This window comes from Antechinus flavipes, chromosome 1 (assembly GCF_016432865.1).
Source record: "Antechinus flavipes isolate AdamAnt ecotype Samford, QLD, Australia chromosome 1, AdamAnt_v2, whole genome shotgun sequence".
Classification (NCBI taxonomy): Eukaryota; Metazoa; Chordata; class Mammalia; order Dasyuromorphia; family Dasyuridae; genus Antechinus; species Antechinus flavipes.
Window position 1 is genome coordinate 126,717,859 of NC_067398.1, and position 26,432 is coordinate 126,744,290.

Below are 26,432 nucleotides of genomic sequence, written 5' to 3' on the forward strand. Positions count from 1 at the left end.
TTTCCAAAATATGTAGAGAATTAACTCTAATTTATAAGAAATCAAGCCATTTTCCAACTGATAAATGGTCAAAGGATATGAACAGACAATTCTCAGACAAAGAAATTGAAACTATTTCTAGCCATATGAAAAGATGCTCCAAATTATTATTAATCAGAGAAATGCAAATTAAGACAACTCTGAGATATCACTACACACCTCTCAGACTAGCTAGAATGACAAGGAAAGATAATGCAGAATGTTGGAGGGGATGTGGGAAAATTGGGTCACTGATGCATTGTTGGAATTGTGAACACATCCAGCTATTCTGGAGAGCAATTTGGAACTATGCTCAAAAAGTTATCAAACTGTGCATACTCTTTGATCCAGCAGCGTTTCTACTGGGCTTATACCCCAAAGAGATACTAAAGAAGGAAAAGGGACCCACATGTGCAAGAATGTTTGTGGCAGATCTCTTTGTAGTGACCAGAAACTAATAACTGAGTAGATGCCCATCAATTGGAGAATGGCTGGATAAATTGTGGTATATGAATATTATGAATATTATTGTTTGGTGAGAAATGACCACCAGGATGATTTCAGAAAGGCCTGGAGAGACTTACATGAACTGATGGTGAAATGAGCAGGACCAGGAGATCATTAAATACATCAATAACAATACTTTATGATAATCAATTCTAATGGACTTGGCCATCTTTAGCAATGAGATGAACCAAATCAGTTCCAATGGAGCAGGAATGAACTGAACCAGCTACACCCAGCGAAAGAACTCTGGGAAATGACTAAGAACCATTACAATGAATTCCCAATCCCTATATTTTTGCCCACCTGCATTTTTTATTTCCTTCACAGGCTAATTGTACAACATTTCAGAGTCCGATAATTTTTGTACAGCAAAATAACAGTTTGGACATATATACTTATTTTGTATTTAATTTATACTTTAACATATTTAACATATATTGGTCATCCTGCCATCTAGGGGAGGGGGGGAGGGGGAAAGAGGGGAAAAATTGGAACAAAAAGTTTGGCAATTGTCAATGCTGTAAAATTACCCATGCATATAACTTGTAAATAAAAAGCTATTAAAATTTTAAAAAATTAAAAGAATGAGGCCTTAAACCCAAACCAATCTGAACCCTAAGTCTTAGGTCCAATCTTGGTCCTGGGCCAAGACCCATTAGTAAGAAGGAACTTGCTGCAGGAACCTAATGCACTCTGGGGCAGCTCTAGTTAACAGTACATTCTCTTTCCTTTAAAACTGAAATTTGGATCTCAGCAAATTCCATTTCCCAGCTCTAATCCTGCTTACCTGACCCACAAACACAAAGTCTTATATTTCTTCTGTGTTGTTTAGTCAGGTCCAACTGATTCTTTGTGACCCATGGACCAAAATGTACCAATCCATGGGGTTTTCTTGGCAAAATTACCATAGTGTTTGGCCATTTTCCTTCTCCACTGGATTAAGGTAAAGAGAGATTAGGTAATCAGGTTCACACAACTCAGGTCTGAAGTCTGAGGCTACTTGGGTCTTTCTAACTAAAAGCCTGTGGGCTCTAATCTACTGAAAATCACCTAGTTGCCATACACAAACATATCACACACATACGTCTTATCAATAGATACATAGATTGCATGAATTTTATATTGAAAATTTATATATTTAATATAAATAATAACTATGTCTATAAGATTGCACACTACATGCAATGTATTAAATAATATCACATGCCTATTCATTATTATGTACATTATATAACAAATGTTTATATATATATATATATAATTATATATATTAAGCTAGGGTCTTCAACTGGTCTCAGCCTGACTGAGACCACACCCAGTCAGTGAATAAGGCTAGTTAGCAATTGAGGCAAAGAATTTTCTCTTTTACCTAGCCACTCCCCACCCTCACCCCCCCAAAAAAAACACTAAATAAATAAATTTGGTAGGTAAGACTCTCTGGATTTCTGGCCAAAGCAGAAATAATTGCTATTTACATTTAACATATTAAGCATGAATTATACAATATGTCCAAAATGCTAAGCAACCAATTTTTATATTAAATATATAAATGTTTATATATTTTATATTACACAACATAAATATATTTAACTTAAATTTACATATTTGTTACATTTTATATAAATATTCAATTTATGTTTTATATTTTATATATTATAGTACATATTTATCTATTTGATACATTAAATGATAGGTTATATAGGCATATGCATACATGTAAATTATATGTAAATGTATCTATCTATAAATTATGTGATATAATACATGTGTATATGCACACATGCATATACATATATAAAATTACATATAATGTAGTTAACTCTGGTAGAGACTTCCTTTCAGTAATGTATCCTATATACAATAATGTATTGAGAGATACTAATTTCTTAAAATATAAACACACACACACACACACACACACACACACACACATAATCTATTATGTTTTCACTAAGTCTTCATCACACTAAATATCCTCAGTTCCTTCGGTCACTCTTTCTATGGCCTAATCTTCAGCTCTCTCAACCAGGATGATGAGGAACTGAGGCAAACAGGGTTAAGGAATTTGTCCCAGATCATACAGGTTTGTCTGAGGCCAGCTTGGAAGTCAGGAAGAGTGCTAATTATTAAGAGAGCTAATTAAGAGTGCTAATATTATTTTTGAGACACTCTATAGTTATGTAACTGATTATTTTTTTCAAACCAAGCATAGGAATTGATATTTACCTGCTAACTTCCACATTATAATAACAATAGCTTATATTATTATATTGCTTCAAGATTTTCAAAGCACTTTATAAATATCTTATTTTAATTAGTCTTATATTTGTAGCCTACTTGAGACCTTTTTTTTACAGTGTCTGTCTTCATGCAAAATGGATAAAGATTAATCTTTGTCTACATCTAGATCACTAGTAAAAAAAATATTAAAGAGATCTCCCTTCAGGATAGCCCTAATTCACTAATGAGAGCCTTTTGGCTCAGTCATTCAACTCTCATCATCTTAGGTAGATTCTGAAGATCACCTGGCAAGATAAGATAGATCTTTTCTAGATGAACATTTAAAACTCTACTAGCCACATTGTTCAAATGTCAAAAGACTCAGTTTAAGACTATTTTACGAGAATTTGCAAGACAAATGCCCACATGGCAGTCTAAAGATGTGATATAAAGACACTCTCAAGGCCTCTGTGAAGAACTCTGAAAGTGATTGAGAAATAGGGAAGTCTGGCCTAGGACCACCCATCATGTCATATCCTCAAAAAAGGCAGTATGCTCTTTGAGTGGAGCAAAATTGCAATAACTCAAAAAAAAGTGTGGAATGCACAAATTAAAGACATCTCTCTCCCAAATGTTCATTCAGACAATTTGTGCTCGTGGTAGCGATGTCATTTTGGTTTTCTTCAAACACGAGGGAGAGTAACCATATAGACCACAATGATATCATAGGAGACTGTCAAATGCCTTGAAATTCAAGCATTCAAAATCTGTACCAAGAGTCCTTAACCATTTTTTGGTGGAATGTGGTAAAACTGTGAACCCCTTTTTCTGAGTAATAATTTTAAATGCATAAAATATACTTAGGTATTCCCAAAGACACCATATATATTAAAATAGTTCTCACAAGTTTTAAATTCAGGTTCATGAATCCCAACATAAGAGCCACTGCAACTTCACTACTAGTTGCTAATCTGCTTTTCCCTTCCAGATTTTCCTCAGGATTCTTGACACAGGACAATAATCTTTAGGACAATTCCCTGCATTCTGAATGTTCCCTGACTCCTTTCTCTACATCAAAAATATTTGTCATATGGCTACCATTGCAGTTCTATTCTTAAGACTTGCCATCTCATCTGATTAGAATGTTTCCAAGAATACATTTAGAATTAAGAACAGGGTAGGATGTTAGCCCTAATGGGCTTTTGCACTTAATGGGTGAATTCAAGTCTTTAGCCCAGAACAACAAGTTATACCAGGAATTTCAGTCCCCAAAGCTGGGGACTCAGTTTGTGGCCAGGAGGCTTTGGCACTCCTGAAATAAAAAACACCACAAAGATGATTCCATCCCATCCCATTAACCTAAGAGCTAAAGTGAATACCTTCAACTAGGGTCAGTTTAAGCTGTTAATATGCATGATAGCCAAGGCTTTTTTTTTTTTTTTTTTTTTGTAAAAAAAAATTCATTAATGTATTCCCCCTCAGTATTCACTGTAGCCAAGGCTTTATTATTTTTTTGCCCAGACATATAAATTCATTAATGTATTCTCCCTGAGTTACATAGCAACAGAGAATCTCAAAAGTGTTGATACATTTTTTGTTAGTGCTCTTCCTGAATTCAAAGCTGGCCTCAGACTAGCTGTATTATCTTGGACAAGTGTCTTAAACCTGTTTGCCTAAGATCCTTATCTGTAAAAGGAAATGGAAAAGGAAACCTCAAATAGGTAATTGCTTTTCATCTTCGAGAGACACATTCAATGATTTTTCCAAAGTCAAACTACCAGTGGGTATCAAGAGGTAGGACATTCTGAAGCTAATTCGTTCTGACTCCAAAGCCAGCTCTGTAGCCACTATCCCAAACTGCTTCTCTGTCTTCAAATTTATATAAAGAAATAATTTTGTATGACTCTGGGCAAGTCACTTAACCCCAATTGCGTCAGCAAATAATAATAATAATATTTTAAATTATTTAACAACATGAAAAATCAAAATTTCTTTTTATATCTTCTTTTCTTTAGCATGCTTTGTTTCAAACTGACAATTTCTATGGGTACACTGGGGCAAGTAGGTGGTGCAGTGCACAAAGCACTGGGTTTGGAATCAGGAAGACACATCTTCATGGGTTCAACTTAATAACTGTGTGACCCTGGGAAAGTCAGTCTGTCCTTTTTGTTCTCAGTTTCACCATCTATAAAATGAACTGAAGGAAAAGAGAAAAGGAAATGGAAAACCACTCTATTATCTCTGCCAAGGAAACTCCAAAGTAGGATCATGAAGAGTTGAATATGATTAAAATGATTTAACAACCAGTAGTATTTCAATTCACAAGATCAGAAACTTAGAACTAGAAAGACTTTCGGGGCTATCTTCATCCAATCCCTTATTTTAGAGATGAAGAAAGTGGGACTCAATAAAGCTAAATAACTTGAACAAGTTAACCAGGTAGCATTTTTTTTCTTCCTGAGTTAAGTAGTACAGTTAAGTGGCTAGAACCCTGTACCTTGAGTTAGGAAAATCTGAATTCAAATTTAGTCTCAAACATTGTGTGATTTGGGGCAAGTCACATCATCTCTGTCTCAGTTTCTTCAATTGTAAAATGAAATAATAATAATAGCAAGGTTGTTATAAAGTAGAAAAGAATAATATTTATAAAGTGTGGCACATAATTAAGTAGCCCAGCAGCATCTGATGCATAATAGAGTTTAATAAATTCCTATTCATTTTTTCTTTCCCTTCTTCCTTCCTAGTTTACCTTCTTTTCCTCTGTCCTTTTCTTCCTTGTCCCTACTGGACAACAGAGACAAAAGCTCCTAAGCTTGTGGTTAGGCAAATTTTGTAACTAATACAGAGTCTGAAAGAGAATTTCACCATCATGAATGAACATGAAACAACATGAGGTGCACACTCAGATCCCAAGGAGAGCATCAGGCCAAGCAGGATCTCTATTTGAACAGAATCAGTGATGTAATCACTTGAGTAGATTATTATATGAATTTCTCTGAGAACTTTGAGAAAACTTTGAGAAAAACTTAAATAATTATAAAGTTATATAAAACACTTATCAGTGCCAATACTATTCAAAGGGCTGATTCTACAGAAGACCAATAAGTAAGACCAATGTATATAGAACATAAGATTGAAAAAAGAAACATTTAGGTCCAGCCTAAAGATAATGAGAAAAGAAAATGTGTACATCCCACCAGTATAAGGGGGAGGACAGAGTAGAATAAATAAAACTTATTCAAAAATGACTTTACCACCATAAGGCTGGCTGAATTAGCTGTCTCTGCAATAGACTGTAAGTGCTTGAGAACAGGGACTGCCTTTTGCCATTTTTTGTAACCACAGTTCTACAAAACAGGCACTGAATAAATGTATATGGACTGAATACAAGTTGGAGGGCTGGGGCTGTTAGAAAGGAAATCTCTGCAGAGTATGATGACTCTGTTAGTAATACAATATTTTGTAAAGCATATTTGACAACACCATAAAATAGGCCAGCTGCAGCTATTTGTAAGCTGGTATATCCTTAGGCAAAAATAGTTACTCTCCCAAATATATAATTCCCAGAGAAAAAAATGCGAATGTTATGTTTCTTTTTTTAATGTTAAAAAAGATGTTTCTGCCACAGACATTCACTGCCAACTGAGTAAAGACTATGTAGACTGTTTTTATCCAACATGTATCAATACAGTCTGCAAGGTCCCCAGAATGAAAGCCAAAGGACTAGTGGATAAATGCATTCAAATACCTCCATATCTGCATGCTATAAAATTTACCCTAAACTATAACAAATATTTGAACCATGTGGGAAAATAGCAGCAAATTGTTTAACTACATAGTAAAATAATTTACTTAAAAATATCTTCTTAACTTCCTTTTAAAATAATCTTTCAACATTGTGGCAGCTTGTCAAAGTGTCTAGCATATGACAGACAACAAAATATGACATATAAAATAAACTAAGAGGGATGAAATTATAAATTGGCATTATCTTCCTAAATTTGTGTTTTTTTAAACAAAGGGGACAGCAACTAGACCTATGATTTCACTCACAGAGAGAACTCCCAAACTAAAAATCTCTCTCTGCCCATATAGGTCGGCACCAATTCTACAGCTTAGTCTTAAAAGAGTTATTTAGAGGATGACTTGCCTAAGCCACAAAGGCAACATCTGTCAGGACTTGAATCCAAATCTTTCTGGCTTCCAGGCCCTCTCCTCATCTTAATTTGACAAAATGACATTTTCTCACACGCAAAAAAAAAAAAAAAAAAAAAAAAAAAAAAGGATAGATAAAACACCAATATTTAAATAAATCAGTATTACAGATGATATTGATTTCATGACCCAAAGAAAGCATCTTACCTGTGGTGTAAGCTCTACTTCCAATTCACCAGCTAGGTATTGCCGTTCAAATTCTGCATTTTCTCCCACATAAGAGGAAATCATACGTTTTATCTGCTTGGACTTAAGTAAAAGACCCAAGCCAAAGTCTTCAACACTAAAAAGACAAGACAGGCAAGTTTTAGACCCATAGATCTGTAATTATTTGTAAATCACAAGAATTTTTGACAGCGAGTCCTATCAAAAGGAAAAGGACCAGGATTACTTTATTTCATCCAGGACCATCTCCAATCGTCCATCTTGCCACTGGAGCCAGATGGCTCTGGGGGGAGGAGGAGGAAGGAGGCAGGTGACCTTGCCCAGCCCTTCCTCACTCAAATCCAATTCACTTTTATGTCATGGCATCACCTCGCTAATGTCAGGGTCTTCTTGGAGAACGAAGAACAAACAACAATTTTTTTAGGGCAACTAAAAGATGAAATAGATAGAATACCAAGCCTGGAATCAGAAAGATTCGAGTTCAAAATCAAGCCTCAGACTCATATTATTTGTGTGATCCTGGGAAAGCCAATGAACTGTATGCCTCCCCTACAAAATGAGTTGCAGAAGGAACCAGCAAACTATTCCAGTATTTTTGGCAAGAAAACTGCCAATGGGGTCCCAAAGAGCTAACCATGACTGAAAATGACTGAAAAATGCTTTTATTTTTATTTTATTTTCAACAAAATACATAGTGTATCTTAGTTTATATTTTATGAAGATAGCTAAAGAACAAAAGAATAAGAAATAGGAAGCATTTCCATTTAAAAATGGCGAACCACTCCAGAATGTTTGCCAAGAAAACCCCAAATGGAATCTGAACAAGCATTACCACAAAAAAGGGGCCACATGAGGGGGACAGCTCCCTTTAAAAATTTTGGGGAGTACAAAACAAAGAACTGGAGTTTATAAGTGGGGAATGAGTTATAAGTTATGATTGGCTAAAAGAACTCAACTTCATGAATGATGACATCACTAGCATTGATAGCTAAGGCAGGGAGGACAATGTCATTGGTTGGAAATTGAGAATAAGAAGTTAGCACAACTCCTTCCTTCTCTCCTATGAGTAAGAAACATTCATTGTTAAAGTCTTACTAACAAGGTTAGAAATAGTGGACAAGACTTCTTTGGATAGAAAACCAGAATCCTTGAAGGAAAGATACTCGATCAGACTCCCGACATCACCTACATCTTGCAAGAATAGCAGATTTCCTTGTGGCAAGAATAGAACAGTAATTAGCAGAACTGGATTTCTAAACTTAACTCCTCATAGGCCAGCTGAATTTCTGAATAAAATTCAGAGTCAAAGAACCATGACTTGACAATTGTGAGACAAAATCAATGAACTATAAATAGGATAAATTTTAAAAACCTCAATCTGATGTGGCACGTAAACATAATGGAATTGTACCACAAGAATCAGTAAACATATAATTGAAGGAAACATGGAAAGCTTTATATGAGCTGAAAACAAGTCAAAGGAGTACCAGGGAAACAACAAAATAAATGTTAAATAATAAAAATGAAAGAAACATCACAAGAATGGTCTTGAAAAATATCCCTACTATCACAACATAGTATTTTCACTTTTTTTGTTGGTTGTTTGTTTTTTCAATCTCACTTCATTTTTCAGTCTCATTCAATTAAAAAAGAATTCAATCAATTCTTTTTTATCTGATTTTTCTTGTGCAGCATGAAAAATGTGGAAATATGTTTAGAAAAATTGCATATGTTTAACCTACATTGGATTACTTGCTGTCTAGGGGAGGGAGAAAGGGGAAAGGAGGGAGAAAATTTTGGAACACAAGGTTTTACAAGAGTGTATATTGAAAACCCTCTTTGTATGTTATTTTGAAAATAAAAAATTGTTTTTAAGAAATGGTCCTACTCAAGATAGAAGATAGAAGATAGAAGAGAAGCCAAGTAAGCAAGAGAAGAAGGAATCCAAAAAATAAGATGAAAACTAGAAGACAATATCATGCCATTTAAAAGAAAACAGTTTTTAAAAGAAAATGTTCAGCACCAACTGTGGCAGATACTGAAAAGGATGAAAACTAAGAAAAAAAGATGGATTTAGTATTCACAGGTCCCTGCAAAGATGCTAACATGAACTCTTAATTTAAGTGCATCAATGCAAACAAATAGCTCTAAATGTTAACATAGGGACAGCATTGCCAGGGTGTCAGAAGTAGAAGGGAAAATTTCTCAAAAGGAATAATAAGTCTGGAAAGCTGGGATTGCCCCTCCTACTGGCCATCTAGTAAATGTCTGCCTGGCAGTTGAGGACATAAGTCTAAAGGATCTAAAGGATAAGATAGGTCTCCGACTTTGTGAATCATTCTGCCTTATCTGGTCCTAGGAAAGTAGATGTTAAAATAGGTTAAAGAAGAAGAGGAAAGCTGAAAATTCTACCCCGTTCATACTCATCCTGGGCAAGATTCATCTCTGGCATCCAAAACCTGAAAGTTTGGGGAGTGTTGTCCAGAGAGGTTGGGGGAAAAGAAAGGGAAAAAGGGAGAAACACCTGGGAGTAAGGGGGAGAGGGAGAAAGGTAGAGAGGGAGAAAGGGGAGAGAAAGAGATGGGGAGAAAAAGAAAGGGAAAGAGAGAAACGGAAAGATGCAGAGAAAAAGAGATAGAGAGATGGAGAAAGAAAAAGACAAAGAAAGAGATGGGGAGAAAAAGAGAGAAACAGAGAGAGATGGAGAGAGAGACAGAGATGAAGAAAGAGATGGAGAGACAGAGAGAGAGATGGAGAGAAAAAGAGAGACAGATGGAGAGAGAGAGAGACAGAGAAAGATGAAGAGAAAAAGAGACAGAGAGAGACAGAGACAGAGAGAGAGACAGACAGACACAGAGAGACAGAGAGAGACAGAGAGATGGGAAAGAAACAGAGAGTGTTTTACATATATACAAGCCTATTTATAGGTAACACTTTTATGGTAGCAAAAACACAAAGTACCTGATCATCAATTTGGGAAATGGTTAAAGAAATTGTGATATATATGTTCTGTAAGAAATGACCAGCAGGATGATTTCAGAAAGGCCTGGAGAGACTTACACAAACTGATGCTGGGTGAAATGAGCAGGACCTGGAGAGCATTATATATTTCAACAACAATACCATATGATGATCAATTCTGATGGACGTGGCCCTCTTCAACAATAAGATGAACCAAATCAGTTCCAATAGAGCAGTAATGAACTGAACCAGTTACACCCAGTGAAAGAACTCTGGGAGTTGACTATGAACCATTACATCAAATTCCCAATCCCTCTATTTTTGTCCGCCTGCACTTTTGATTTCCCTCACAGGCTAATTGTACACTATTTCAAAGTCTTGCTTTGGTTCTTTTTGTACAGCAAAATGACTGTTAGGACATGTATACATATATTGTATTTAACTTATATATCAACATATTTAACATGTATTGGTCAACCTGCCATCTGGGGGAAGGAGTTGAGGGAAGGAGAGGAAAAGTTGGAAAAAAGGTCTTGCAATTGTCAATGCTAAAAAATTACCCGTGCATATATCTTGTAAATAAAAAGCTATAATAAAAAAAGGAAATTGTGATATATAAATATAATGGGATATTATTGTACCATAGCCATAAGTAATGACAAAAACAAAAAATTATGAAAAACACAGGAAAGCTTGAAAGAAAAAAATGAAAAAATGAAGTAAAGAAAGCAAAGGAGAACAAAACACATGATTATATTAATACAAATAAAAATAAACACTTAAAAATAGAAGTTGGACTCTTTTTTACAAGCAAGGAAACTATATTTTAGTTTGTTCTCAGTGTTTATCCAATTCTGTCTTTGAAGGCAGTGAGCATTTTTCACCAGGAGTTCTTTGAAATTATCTTGGATCATTGTCTTAATCACAGTAGTCAAATCTTTCACAATTGGTCATCATTATAACATTGCTATTATTGTATACAATGATCTCAGTTTTTGCTTCACTTTGCATCAATTCACAGATATTGCCATTAATTTTTCTGCAATCACTTCCATCAGTATTCATTACGTCATAATAGTATTCTATCATAATCATATGACACAATTTAACCAGCTGATGTGTATCCTCACGATTTCTAATCCTTTGCCACTACAAAGAATTGCTTTAAATATTTTTATACATATAAGCTCCTTTCCCTTTTTTAAAATATCTCCGGAAAACAGATCTAATAATGGTATTGTTGGGTCAAGGAGTATGCAGTTTTTATTTATGCAGTTTTATATCCCTTTGGGTATAATTTCAAATTATTCTCCAGAACAATTGGACCAGATTACAATTCTAACAGTTTGTTAGTGTATCTATTTTCCCTTATAACAGCCAGCATTCATTGCTTCTAATAACTATGAAATGCTTCCTCAGAACTGTTTTAATTTAAATTTTTATAACAGTGATTTCAAGCATTTTTTCATCACTAAAGATAACTTTGACTTGTCGTGAAAATTGCCTGTTTATATCCCTTGTTATTTGGTCATTTGAGCTGTATCCACTTCTCCATGACTCCATTTAAAGGTTTTTTGGTAAAGATACTAGAGTAGTTTGCAGTTTACATATTCAGCTCATTTTACAGATGAGAAACTGAGGCAAACTTCCCCATGGTCACATGGCTAGTAATTGTCTAAGGCTAGATTTGAATTCACTCTATTCATTACCTCATATCCCATGGCTCTTTATCAATTGGGGAATAGCTTTTATTTTCAGAGAAACTGTTTATAAAAATTTTTGACATTACTTCATTGTCTTTATTGTCATTACCTTTTGTCAAGATAGTTTCCATGATTATCATTTTTAATTAGATCAATTTTTGGAGAGATTGCAATTGCTGCCCCTGCCTTTTTTTTATTTAAGCTGAAGCATAATAAATTGTACTCCATTTTCCTTTTTAATTGTGTGTCTTTCTGTTTCGTGTGTCTCTTCTAGACAATATATTATTAGATTCCAGTTTATAATTCATTCTGCTACCCACTTCTGTTTTGTGGGTGAGCTCATCCCATTCATATTCAATTATGATTGCTGTCTATTTCCCTCCATACCATTTTCATCTTTTTTATCTTTTTAAAAGTCTGTTTTGCTTCTAACCATTGCCTTCCTTAATCTACTCTCCCTTTTATTATCTCCTCCATTCCCCACTCTTTCCCCTCCCTGAAACCATCTCTTCTCCTTTCCCTTTCTATTTCCCTTTTGGACAAGATACACTTCTATATCCAAGTAATTGTGACTGTTGTGGGTGGGTGTGAAGTATACTTCTCTCTCTGAGCCAATTACAATGAGATTAAAGTTTATTCTAATATAATTGATTCATACTTATGATCTCTATGTAGACTATTTCTAACTGCCCTAATAATGATAAAATTCTTAGGAATTACATGTATTATCTTTCCATAAAAAATGTAAACAGTTTAACCTTATTGAGTCTTATGATTTCTCATTCACATTTATCTTTTTTATGCTTCTTTTGAGTCTTATATTTGAATGTCAAATTTTCTATTAACCTCTGGTCTTTTCATCAAAAATGCTTTATAAAGTCCTTAATTGCTGGGTAGGTTATTCTTGTTATTCAATTTTAAGTTATTCAATTTGACTTTGAACTTTATATTAAAGTTGGGCTCTGCTTCCCTAGGGTGGGGGAGACACTATCCCAAGCTTCAACTTTTAAGTAATGCTACTGTTCTCAGAGCTAGTTCTGGGGCTCTGCAAGTTTTCAGTACTTCCAAGGTAGTGAAATTCAGGGGAGAGTTGTGACACTGTTTTTCTGGCACTTTAAACAGACTCCTCTGTAGCCTTTGCACTAAAGTTCCTTTTGACCCTGGAACTGTGAGCTTCTGCTCCCTTATAATTGTCTACTTCTCTCTGCCCTGGAACTGTACCCCAGAACTTCAGGGGAGGGGGGGCGGAGTCCCTGAACAGCTCCCAATCTGTAGCCAGCCAGCTAAGGCCTCCTAATCTCTATCTGACAAGTTGCTCCACTATCAGTGGCTCTGGTCTAGGAGATCTTGAAGCTGCTTTTCTGATCCCAGTCATCTCCTGTTGACGACCTCAGTTGTCTTAGTCTAGAAAAGTATCTCCTCTGACCGTTTATTGGCTCTGCCAATCCAGAATTAGATTCAGACATCATTTTAAAGTTGTTTGCAGGGGAATATTAGGAGAGTTTGGCTGAATTACTAATCCCTAATCCTCCATCTTTGAGAAACCAGACATAAGTAATAATGACCAAATACAGTTGCACAGAAACAACCACAAAAATTCCACCTCCTTTTCAGCAATGGGAAATGTGTCGTTTATAGGGTTTATTTTTTTTTTCCATTGTCACAAGGGAAGGTTTTATGTCTGGGGCAAGGCATACCTAGAAACAATAAGTATAAAGACAAAACGCATCAATAAGACTTATTTTAAAAGTAAATACAGGGTTCTCATTACTGAATATATTCCAAGGAAGTCAAAGCCAGAAACAATGGCTTAATAGAGAGCCAAATATTCATAGCAACCCTTTGTAGTAGCAAAGAACTGGAAACAAATTAGGTGCTAATTGAAGAATGACTAGTGAATAAAACAAAACCATGATAAATGAATGTAGTGGAATATTACTGTATAGTAAGGAAGGACAAATGAGTAATAAGGTTAGAAATGAAAGGATCACTAACAAGGAAAATGAACTCTGAGTGATGGAAAGAAAATCAATAAAGATCTTAGAAAAGAGTTAACTACATTCTTCCCTATGGGGGGAAGGAGGGAAGGCGAGAGTGATTGATTAGACAAAGTTCTTTACCCTTTAATTCTTTACCCTTTTTCCCCCCATAAGAGGTGGGTTAATTAGAAGAAAACAATGTAAAGACAAAAGAAATCAATAAAACATTTTTTAAAGTATGTGGAAAAAGGAAAGAGAAAAATACAAAAAAATTTGAAGTGAGAAAAGAGTAAAAAACATAACCAATGACCTCAATCTTCTCAGAAATAGAAGGCAACAAAATTTGAAAAGTGATAGATGAGGGATAATTTTCAGGCTTGAAAAAAAATGTTTGGAAATTTATGTAACATGAGATAATAATAGATGAAAATTATTTTAAAAAAGAAACTCTGCCAAGTATCATCAATGAGGATGCATTGAGAATACACGTTATAAATCTATCATGGAACTAATCAGTAATTTTATAGTTTTCGTAGCAATGCTTCAAAGTACAAGAACTGGAGTGGAAGAAAAAATAGAAACTGAAATGCAAAATCAATAGGACTTTCAACATTGGAAGGTCAAATGGGTAAGAAATTCTAAGGTAGTGACAAATGTACCCATTAATTGTCTGATCATGTACAGGTTGGATTAAATATAGTACTGATTGGCACGTGACATTGAACAATAGTTCAGGTTTAATTCATTCCTTAAAATGATTTTTAACTGTACTGCCCATTTTTACATGACATAAAGGATTTGCTCTTCTCATTTGCACATGGTTGACAAGATTTATGTCTTTTCATTATTTCTACCAAAGCATACCCTCATCAAAATCTAATTGCATCATCAATTTAAGAAAAAGTGTCAGTGGCAAAAGATATGCTAATGACTTTATGAAGAATTTTCTACTTTAAAATCCCTAAAACACCACCTTTTCTTTCTTCTTTCTAACCAATTTAAAAAAGAAAAAAAAAAAAAAAAAAAAGATAAATATTTAGCCACTAGATGGCATAGAAAACACACTTCTTAGGTAATTTCAACACATTGAAAAAATTCAAGATTTCAATAATCCCTTAAAGTGGACATCCTCAGAGACCTCTTTGTGCCACTTAACCCCTTTGACAAAGTTTAGTGAAAAATATGAAGTCCTCCTCAAAATATTTTTAAATACATAAGATAAATACAAAAGATTACACAGAAAATTAATCATAATGAAATAGTTATTAAAATTTTATTTAAAAAAATTAGTGATCCCAGGTTAAGATCCTCTTTCTCCCTAGGGAATGATTTTAATTGTGACTATGGCCCAAAATGTTTATCACCTAATAACTAACCTTCTGCGGAGGAAAAGCCTACCCAAATTTAAATCCTCAAAGTAGTCTATTGTTTAGAGATGGTCCTTAAGTTGTCTATCGATAAATTGTATACCTATCTATATTAGACTGCAATCCCTGCAAGCCTACATACTCAAAGCCCATCTTTTTCTCTAGCAATTTCAGAAACTCCAATTTTAGATATCTTACTGAAGTTCACCTCAATGTAGCATCAGAATAGGACTTTTGAAGAGACTTCTTAGGTTTCAGAGAACATTATGTATTAGGTTCCTAAATGATTTTTAAAAATCGAAATTGAGTGAAACAAATGCCAATTTCTTTATCTCCCTCTTCTCTACTTTCTCCAGGATCTCTAGGTTCTGATAGATAAGCTTCTGCTTTATCTGGCCAAGCCCCAGGCATCCATTTCATTTCCTGGACTGCTCCATATCACATCACCATAACAATCATAGGTTTTACATGGATTCAGCTCCCCTTTAGGTGTAAATCTCTTAGGAGAATATAAGCTCCTAGAGGAAAAGGGCTTTCTTACTTGTATTTGTATCCTTAGGTAGTTAGGTAACACAGTGGAGAGGGTGTTCTAGTCTAGTAAGGTCTAGTAAGGAAAACTCATTTTCTAAGTTCAAATACATTCTCACACACTTACTGTGTGACCTAAAATAATCACTTAGCCCTCTTTACCTCAGTTTCCTCATTTGTAAAATGAGCTGGAGAAGAATATGTCCAATCACTCTAGTATCTTTGCTGAGAAAACCCCAAATGGGGTCATGAAGAATCCAATACAACTGAAAAATGACTTAGCAACAAATTTATATTCCTACAACTGAGCAAAATGCCTGGCAGCATAGAGTAAACGCTTAATAAATGCTCTACGCATATAACTGTTTGTCATTATTTGCCTCTCCAAAGTGAACTTTCCTTCCATTTCTACTGTAACTTTTTTCCTATTTTCTTCATAGCAATTAGACAATAATAATAATAGTATTTGAATAGCGCTTTATGGTTTACAAAGTGATTATATATGTAAACACACACATACACACACACACACACACACACCCTTCATTTTATCCTTTTAACAGTGAGAGGAATTTTACAGATGAGGAAACTGAAGCAGGCAGTGGCTAAGCAACTTGTCCAGGATTACAAAGGCAATTAAGTATCTTAGTTCAAATTTGAAACTGGATTTTTCTGACTACAGGCAAGCACTAACTCACTGTGCCACCTACTTGTCAAGACAGATAAAATTCAGTTCAGTCAATAGTATGCCCAATTCACTACAAAGATCTCACATCTACAATTCTAATAGCTGAGTTAATGTTTGTATACATCTAAGAATGGTCCAATTCTTGGAACCCTTTGTCCCATTTTCTTTCATCTGCAAGCAAGTCTGTAGAGAACAAGACAAAAAGACCATTTTATATTTTTCTTTGTTGCCATAGTCAAAGAATTCATCACCCACTGATCATGAGGCTCTCCACCAGGTTGGTTGCAGACAGAAAGTCAAGGGACTTCCCAGCCTTTAAATAATTAAAAAGTAGAAATGGCTACAAAGATCAATGAGGAAAAATGGTATATGGCAAACATAAGCAGCCTGCAAATACATTACCAACAAAGAATTGCTCAAGAAATACAGAGATAAAGGATATCAGCAAAGAGAAATGCATAATAGGAAAAAAAAAAAAAAGATGGGTCAGTAATATAATGAGAGCATAATGCTCCATCAAGAGATGCAAAGGAAGATACCCCAGTGTATCCCACCTCTGACACTTAGTAGCTAGGTGATCCTAAGCCAGTCAGTCACTCTAGGTTCCTCATCAGTAAAATGAGGGGACTGGATTTGACAACCTCCAAAGTCTCTTTCAGCTGGCTATCTTTGACCCCATGTTAGATGGATTCCCTGAAGAGAATATATATGAGAAACAAGGGCAAACAATAAATGCTGAACATGAACAAGCATCAATGAGTTGAAATCTGTATTTCTGTAAGAGCTTATGAGCTATCCACATTGATAAGATCATGGATCTATTAAAGTTATTAAAATATCAGAATTAAGAAAGCACCTAGGTAGCATATTGGATAGAATGCAGGGTAAAAGTCAGAAAGACTCATCATGTGAGTTCAAATCTGGCCTCAGACATTTAGTAGTTGGGCCTGTTGGTCTCTGTAAAATGAGCCTTGGAAGGAAATGGCAAACCACTCCAGTATTTTTGTCAAGGAAACCTATCTGAGGTGACAAAGAGTCAGACAAGACTGAAATGATAACTAAACTACAAAAAACTGGGATTAAAATGGCTTCAGAACCCCGTAACAGAAAACTCCTTGGGAATTTCTGCTTCCCAAAGAAGTGAGGAGGGTGGAAGAGAAAATGTAATATCATATGTAAAATAAAGGTCACACCCTGGAGTCAAAGCCCTTTTTCTTTTTCTTTTCTCCAGTCTGCTTCTTGTACACTTCTTGCCTCCTTAAATAAAATTATCTTGATACAAATGACTAGAGACATGTATGCAAGAATAAGTATGAACATAACATAATCAAGTCCAGAATTTTATTGTGTTCTAAGTTATCTTGTATATGACTGTTTTACATCATTGTCTCAATCTATCTTTTATATAATGTAAGTCTTTTCACGCTTTTTCTTAAGTGAACAAAACTAATCCTTCACCAAAATTTTTACCTGCAGTTTTGTCCTTTCCTTGGACTTCCTTTCATCAGACATTACTATAGGTTCCTAATCATTTTATCAATTAAATCATTTAAATTTTGATGAGCCCTAATATCATCTCTCCCTTTCACTCCCCCCATCTCCATCCCAAATGGCATAATCCATGAATTTAATAAATACATTCTCTATTCAGGCATCTAGATCACAAGAAACAATAAAATGACCAAAAGCAGACATTTAAAAGAGATTTCACATTAACTAAATAATTCATGGTATATTTGCAATTAAACATTAGCAGTTTTCAAGAGATAGAGAAACAGAAAGGAAAAGGGACAGAATGAGAGAGGAAGAGAAAAGACAGACAGACAAAGATGATTATAGATAAACAGAGAGATAGATTAGAGATAGCTATCGATATGGCATGTACATAACACTACTGTGTTTTTCTAAGCAGGTAAATACCTTCCTTGTTCTGTGTGTATGCGAATGAAAAAGAGAAGGACCAGAGAGAGAGAGAGAGAGAGAAGAGAGAAAAAACGTACAAGTGAGAGCACTTGAGTTGCTTAAAAAAGTAGAGAGAACACTGGATTAAGAATCTAAAAACTCTAAGTCAAATGCTGTTCTAACACTTATTACTCATGGAACTTTGGACAAATCTACTTCTAACCCCTAATGCAATTAGATTAAATTATCTCTTAGATCTCTTCTTGCTCTGAATCTGTGTCCTTTGGTCACAATAAGGAAGGATTGACCAAAAGCCTTTTCATCCAAAATTTAACAGAGAACTACATATCCCAATGTTAATTGTAAATTTCAAGGTTTTTTAAGGGAAAAAAAATCTTACCAAAAGTAAGAGGTGAAAATTATTTTGAAAGCTTGTTACAATTTTAATTGTGTCCACCGGCTCTCAAAACAGTTAAACAAATGAAGCCAGGTAAGTGAAATCTCCAAACTGTTTATGTTTCCTTTTTATCCAAGAATTTTCTTTGTTTCAGGTTTTGTTTTTTTGGGTTTTTTTTTTTTAACATTTTTAATTCATTAAATTATTTCATTTCATTAAGTGATAATTCAACAACTTGTCAAGATCTTTTAAAGTGGTTGTTGAGGACACTTACCCTGCATTATTACTTACTGCAGTTAGTCCCTTTACTCCAGTCTTCAATAAAGCTCCTATGAGGTTTTCTGGAATTCCACAGAGCCCAAAACCTATAGTATTCCCAAAAGAATGAGCAAAGTTTAAGAAAGTCTGCATTTTCTTAAGAGTGATAGCAATGCTTATGCTTTTTGTTTTAATTTAAAATGACTATGTATATGGTAAAGGGAAAGGAAAAAATTCTGAATTTATTAAGTATGATTGAATTATAGTCCCATTTCAATTTATATAAAACTAAAAAAAAAAATTCTAGTCAAAGCTTTGAGCTCAGTATACAATCAGTATACAATACTGATAATAATGGACAAGTTAGGAAATATATCTTCTATTCCCTTTACTTTTACTATTGTTATCTTGTTTTGGTTTTTACCTCCCATATGGCTGGCTATAAGAGGCAGCATGGGTAGCAGATACGATTTCTTATCCTGGATTCAGAAAGAATTCAAGTTATGCCTTCCAACACTTGGATAAATTACTTAAAGGTAGGTACCACTTCCCATTTGTCTCTGTAACCCCAATGCCTACAACTTCAGAAGCACTTACTAAAAACTTATTAGAGCAGCTAGATGACAGGCCTAGAGTTTGGAAAAATCATCTCCTCAGCTTCAGACACTTAGTAGCTGTGTGAACCTGAGTGAGTCACTTAACCCTGTTTGCCTCAATTCCTCATACTGGCAAACCATTCTAATATCTTTGCTAAGAAAACTTCTAATGGATCAGATATCACTGAAAATGACTGAACAGCAAGTCACACACAAGTAAAAACCACAAGTCAGGTTCTGTGAGAAACACAGAAAAGTTAAGACGGTGCCCTTGCCTTTTAGAATTTATAGTCTAAAAGGCAAAAAAGCTATGTACACAATAACTATGATAAAAGGCAGAAAGTAGACATATAATGAAAGAAACATAAAATGCTATGAGAATTAAAAGAAAGAAATGTCATTTTTTTCTAGGAATTAGTGAAAGCTTTTTCCAATTCCTGAAAGGAAGGAATTGAACCAAAATTATCTGAAAGATCTCTTCAAGTTATAAAAATTTTAGTATATAGTTTATAAAATGGTTTAGCCTACTATTAAAACTATTATCAGAAATAGTCAAAGGATATGAATAGACAATTTTAAGATGACAAAATTGAAGTCATCTACAATCACAGGAAAAAATGCTTTAAATTGCTACTGATTAGAGAAATGCAAATTAAAACCGCATCACACCTCTCAGATTGGCTAAGATGACAGGAAAAGATAATGATAAATGTTGGAGAGGATGTGGGAAAACAGGGGCAATAATGCATTGTTGGTGGAGTTGTGAAATGATCCAGTCATTCTGTAGAGCAATTTGGAACTATGCTCAAAGGGCTATCAAACTGTATATACCTTTTGATCCCGCAATGTTTCTACTGGGTTTGTATTCCAAGGAAATCATAAAAGAAGGGAAAGAACCCACATGTGCAAAAATATTTGTAGTAGCTCTTTTGTGGTAGCAAAGAATTGGAAAATGAGTAGATGCCCATCAATTGGGGAATGGCTGAATAAGTTGTGATGTATGGAAATAAAGGAATATTATTTTTCTACAAAAAAATAATGAAAAAGCTGAGTTTAGAAAGGCCTGGAAAGATTTTCAGGAACTAATGCTGAACAAAACAGGCAGAACCAGGAATACATTGTACACAATAACAGCAAGAATGTACAATGATCAACTATAAAAGACTTGGTTCTTTTCAGTGGTTCAGTGATCCAAAGCCATCCCAATAGACTTTGGACAGAAAATGCCATCTGCGTCTAGAAAAAGAACTAAGGAGATTGAATATAAATCAACACATGCTATGTTCACTTCTTTTTTCTGTTTCTTTTTCTCTCTCTTTTGCTCTGATTTTTCTCTCCCAACATTTTTCATAAAGCAATGTGTAATAAAAATAAATAAATTTTTAAAAATAAAGACTACTATTAAAATGTGGAAATATGTATAGAAGAATTGTACATGCTTAACATATGATTACTTGCTGTCTAGGGGAGGGAGGGAGAAAAAGTTGGAAAACAAGATTTTGCACGGGTGAATTTTAAAAACTACCTTTGTATAAATTTTGAAAATAAAAAGCTATTATTAAAAAAAAGACCACTATCAATGAGACTAATACAAGTAAAAGTTTTTCCATCATAACAAAAAGGAATCAAAAGAAAGGACAAGTAAATATATATACATACATACACACACACATGCATACATATAAATTTTATATAAATATATATATATACATATGTGTACTTATATATGCATATGTGTATGTGAGTATATATATATATATGGAGGTAGAGACAGGGAAAGAATGAGAATTAAATGTGGCTATACCTCCAAAAAAAAAGAACCAGAAAAATAAAAGTACTCTTTCAAGAATCAGCAGTCTTGAAACATCCCTTATATATAATGTCTTTATGATCCTGGATAAGACTCTTCACACCTCAGTAACTGTGCAGCTTTCCCAAATGAAAGGTGACAGAGAAGATGCTGGCCAGCACTGGAAGCTTCCTCATCTGGGAATTGCCCATTCCAAAGGAATCACAATCTAGACATGTCACCATCCCTAATTCAGGGTTGTTTTTTGATCATCAACATGATTTATCCAGAACAGTAATGATGTCTCACAGTTCCACTATTAAACTGTGTCCCTCAACTGAATAACAAGATAAATCCACTCCTATATGCTGAAAAAGAATGAAGTTACTCACCACCAACTAGGAGTGTGGATCCATCTGGAATATCTTTGACTGCTTCCACTGGATCTTTATAAAACTGAGTGTGATGGCAAGTGCTGGTGGAAAAGTAGCAACCACATGCCTAGAATGTGGAGGGGAAAAAAGATACAGAGGCAACTTCACTTTATACAAGGGAAGTAGGAAAGTAAATTGATTTTTCATTTTTCATAGACACTATTTACTCATCCAAACATGCAAGGACTTTGTGGTTTTAACAGTGTACAAATTTCCAACCCCAACACAGAATACAACACTACTATCGAGGATATATTATGTTTGGGAAATCAGCACAGCATGTGGACGTAATATCTGGCACACAACAGGTACATCATAAATGGTTACTGACTGATTAACTAGAGTGCTGAACCTAGGAGTCAATCAGGAAGAGCATTGTTCAAATTTTATTTCTGACTTTTATTAGGTCAATGAGCATGGCCCTAAGTCATTAAACTCTATGTGGCAAACAAAAACACTCTTACATTGTAAGAATATTTGATTTGGGGTGGAGGGAGATAATCATGAAAAACTGCATCTATTTTCTATTAGAAAGCTTTTCTTCTACCAGACTGTGTTACTATGTGTAATAAAGACAGTTAAAGAAGAAAAATCTACAGTCTCAGAATCACTGAATATTAAAGATGAAAGTGATCTGGGTGTTCCTCAGACTTCTTTTATAAATAAGGAAGCTCAGAAATTAAAATCCAAAATAGTGTAGCTTATCTATACTTAACCTGTAGACAAGGATCTATGGTACCATCAAGAGATAAGTAGATGTCCCTGCTGGATACATGCACACAGATTTTGGGGAGTTACTAGAGCAAAGGACAAGAGATGGCAAGAAATCATACCTCATTTTAAAGAATTCATCATGTTCTTATATGAGGTGCAGATAGTAAGAAGTGATGAACCAGACAATAGAGTGCCTGGCTTCAAATACCTGGTTTTGACCACTTATGGAGTGTAGGACCAGAGGCAAGAAATTTAATGTCTCATGGTCTGAGTTCCCTTTTCTGTAAAAGAAGGTGGCTGAGACACCTCTAAGGTCATTTCTATTTTTAATATTCAGTGATTGTGGACAATTGTCCTTTTCCCTTTACAGCAAGCAAAGTGAGGCACAAGAGTATTCCTTAATGAAGAGATTGGGCTAGAAAGATGATCGCCAAGATCCCTGTCAGGTATAAATTCTGTAACCAATGAAGAATCAGTGAAGGATGCTTAACTTAAAAAATAAATAGGTAGTATAAATTAAGCTTCTAATAATAGTAGGAACTATGTGTTTAAGGAAGATGGGAGATAAAAAATATATTTTTCTGTCCTCAGAGAAGAAAATATAATTATAACATAAATTGTCCATCACTGCTTCACCTGTAATTACATGACATTCAGTTATTTAAATATTTAATTCCTAGCATAAGCCAACAACCAATTAGCAATCAAGAACTTTTAAAACATGTAATGTGTGCCTCGCACTAGGGATAGGTGGTAGTATTTAAGTTGAACTTTGAAGAATAGGAGGGATTCTATGAAATTAGAAGTGAGGAAAAACATTTCAGTTACAGGGGATAGACAATTTAAACACAGAGTGACAAGAGAATGTAGTGCCATTCCACTAATTAAAAAAAAAAAAAAGTTTTTTTTTTTAAATTCTACACAATAGAATTTTAAAAGCTAGAATAGACTTAAATTACCCAGCTATCTCAAGGTTATTAAGGAAAGAGTTTCATAAGCCTTAAGGAACTAAATAAAAGTGACTTATTACTAATACCTAATCTAATTTTGGACAAAGAGCCACCAAGTTTTAAAGTGATTGACCCGTTATACAGCTAATTATTGATAGAGCCAAAACTAGATCTTACAGATGCCAAGCCAATGAGTTTTTCATTACACATTTGTAAGTTAGTCCTTACTTACACCTTTACTTTTTTTACATAGGCCTTATTTTAACACCTTAAATGTTCAGCAAAAATGAAGCAGTATCTTCTCTAAGAAAGGATTGTTTCATTTATCAAGTAACATTCATCATAAGTAACAATAAAAATTCTGTGATGGTAAAATGCCAAGATAAAAGTAATAAAAGTTTTACCTCAAATATTACACTTTATTACAATAAAATTTTAAGTCATCAAGTTCTGCAGGTGACGCAAAACTTGGTGAAACACCTGTCTTTGCCCTGCTACACTCCCTTGCCAAAGCTGTTCTGTTCAAAAATAAACACATTCTTTTAAAAAAATATATTGGCAGTCATTTCCCTAGTGTAATCCTAGAAAGTAATTCGTGGATTAAAAGGGGTCCATTAACTTCACTGGCCAAAATCAAACCAACAAATATCTATTGCAACTTAGTGTGCGCATGACACCTATTGGGCCTAAAAAATATAGTCCTTTTCCTCTTCCCTTTTAACGAAAAGGCAATCTCATTTACTATGCAAGCCCAGTTCAGTCTTTTATGATCAAGTGAACTTTGAGACCTAACGAACTCCAGCTGATCTTAGATTTCTTATTAAATGAGAGAGAGAAACAGAGGGAGAAAGGAGAAAGAAGGGGGGAAGAGAAAAGAGGGGGAAAGAAGGAAAAAGAGGAGAGAGAAGGACAGAGAAAAAGACAAAAGGGTAAAGGGGTAAGAAAGGAGAGAGGGAGAAAGAAGGAAAGGTGGATAAAGTTGAGGAGTGAGAAAGAAAAAAGGAAGAAGAAAAGGTAGGAGGGAGAAAGAAGGGGATAGGGAAGAAGGGAGATCGGACATGAGAAAGGCAGCTTGTACTAGGAACTAGCTGGTATAAAAGCTTAGAAATGCCGCCTCCAGTAGAGAGCAAGTAATGCTATAAACAAAAAAGCTATCAGTAGTGGGGAACAGACCTGGTTTAACACCCAATTCTTCCTTCCTTCACAAAATAAATAAATAGGAACAGTAAGGTTCCATTGAAGCCCTTTGGGCATAATTAGGTGAGCACGAGAAGAGAAGAAAGAATCAAAGTAAGCGAACTGTATCCAGCTCTCAGAGGGGCTCTCCGCCCCCCAAAACGTCTCCCAAGTGAAAGCCACCCTGCGGAGGACCCGCAGAGCAGCTTCTGGACGCCGAGCTCCAGCGCCGCCTAGAAGGCCAAGTTAGCGGCAAGGTCCGGCCTCTCCGCTCTGTAGGGAGACGGTAGGACTCCGGTGCGTCTCACTCCCACAGCTCCCCCTCTCTCCCTCCCCCAGCGCGTCCTAAGTGCACGCCCCACAACCGACACACACCCCCACCCCTCCCAGAAGCATCCCCAGCTCAACGTCTTTTCCCCGAAGGGCGGGGGAGCAAGAGTTAGCCACCCGCCTCCTGCTCAAAGCTTTGTACGAGAATATTCCCCACCCCGGCTAACCTGCCCGGGCACCAGATGCCCCATCTCGTCCGGGGCCTGGAACTTTCTCCACGGCCTCGGCTCATCCGTCTCCCCACCCAAGCAGTGACACATGCACACACAGGAATAGAGTCGGATTCCCCGCTTAAGCAGATACTCCCTACTCTTCCCCGGTGCGCCCCAGTTCGGCGCTCCCATCCAGCCCGGAAAACCCGGGCGCGCAGCAGCGAGGGCAAGGCAGATGGGAGGGGACCCTGTCAAAGCCCTCCACCGATCGCGGGAGCCGGGCAGGCGGTGCCCCCCACTACACATCCCAAAGCGTCTCTCCCAACCGTCTCCTTTCCCATCCTATCTTCCAGGTCCAAGCAGCTGCGGCCAACGCTGCGGGGCCAGGGCAAAGGAGTAGAGTAAGCAAAAAGCAACATGTGCTAAAGGTTGGCAGGACACGGACGCTACAAATTGGCCGGGGTTCTTCCGCCGCCCCCCTAAAATCCATCTCTGTTTTGGAAGGACGGACAGGGACGACAAAGGGGGCAAACTCCGGAGATTCCCCTGCCTCGGGCCCCCTTAGAGCTCTTTACCTTGGCAAGTGGGGGTCCGTTCCGGGCGCCCTTGACTCCAGAAAAGGAGATGCTGAGTCTGAGCCCAGAGGAGAGGAGTTTGTAAGCCGCCATCTTCAGGATGGCTACAAGCCCGGAAGGATGAAAGGGAGCCCGAGCAAGGGCACCGGAGCGCAACTGCTCCTTCGAAAGTGCAGCTGGCACCTATGCAGCAACTCCCGAGAAACGCTCTACCCCTTCGCTTCCCGCGGGAGGGGTGGGGTGGAGAGGAAGGAGCGTGGGCCAAGGGAGGGCTGGAAACTCTACCCCCGACGCCACGCTGGGACGTCCTCTTTAACCCTTGCATAGCCCGAAAGGGAGGGGCCAGGAGCCCCCCAGAGCGGAGGTGAGGGTCGAAGGGCTTCTGGCCTATAGATGAAGAAACTCAGGTGACTTAGTTTCCTCGGGTTGGGGGAGAGAAGAAGGAAGGAGTGAGTTAAGAGATCTCCAAGCTGCTTGCTTGGTGATGTTTTGGTTGAAAGTGTTAAGAGAGGCTAAAAGCGTCCGAATCCCCGCCAAAGTCATTATTTTAGATAAGTACTTGCCAGGGAATTCGGTGGCAGCCCGAACTCTGGAAGCAAGCCCTCTGAAGATCTGGTATTCTTACTGAGATTCTACCCCACTCCACCTCCTCCTAATCTCGTCCTTCCCTCGTTCAGATACGGCACACAAATGGAAAATCAGACTGGAGGCTGCGGGGTCTTCACCTAGCCCCTGCAAGGGACTGGATTCAGACTATTAATAGAATTGTTTCCTGTACATAAAATATACTTTTTCTAAAAAAAAAAAA

General features: G+C 36.2%; 1 protein-coding gene across 1 annotated transcript in view; it reads right to left on the minus strand.

Moving 5' to 3' along the window:
• OXCT1 (3-oxoacid CoA-transferase 1) overlaps window positions 1–25,846 on the minus strand; it is a 177,540-nt gene extending 151,694 nt beyond the window's left edge. The window contains exons 1-4 of the mRNA XM_051990357.1: window positions 25,625–25,846; window positions 21,686–21,794; window positions 18,925–19,015; window positions 7,108–7,243 (exon numbers count right to left, since the gene is read on the minus strand). Of these exons, the coding sequence (XP_051846317.1) occupies window positions 7,108–7,243; window positions 18,925–19,015; window positions 21,686–21,794; window positions 25,625–25,717 (429 nt within the window). The 5' untranslated portion in view covers window positions 25,718–25,846. The remainder of the gene's footprint in view (window positions 1–7,107; window positions 7,244–18,924; window positions 19,016–21,685; window positions 21,795–25,624) is intronic.
• Window positions 25,847–26,432: the final 586 nt, after the last annotated feature.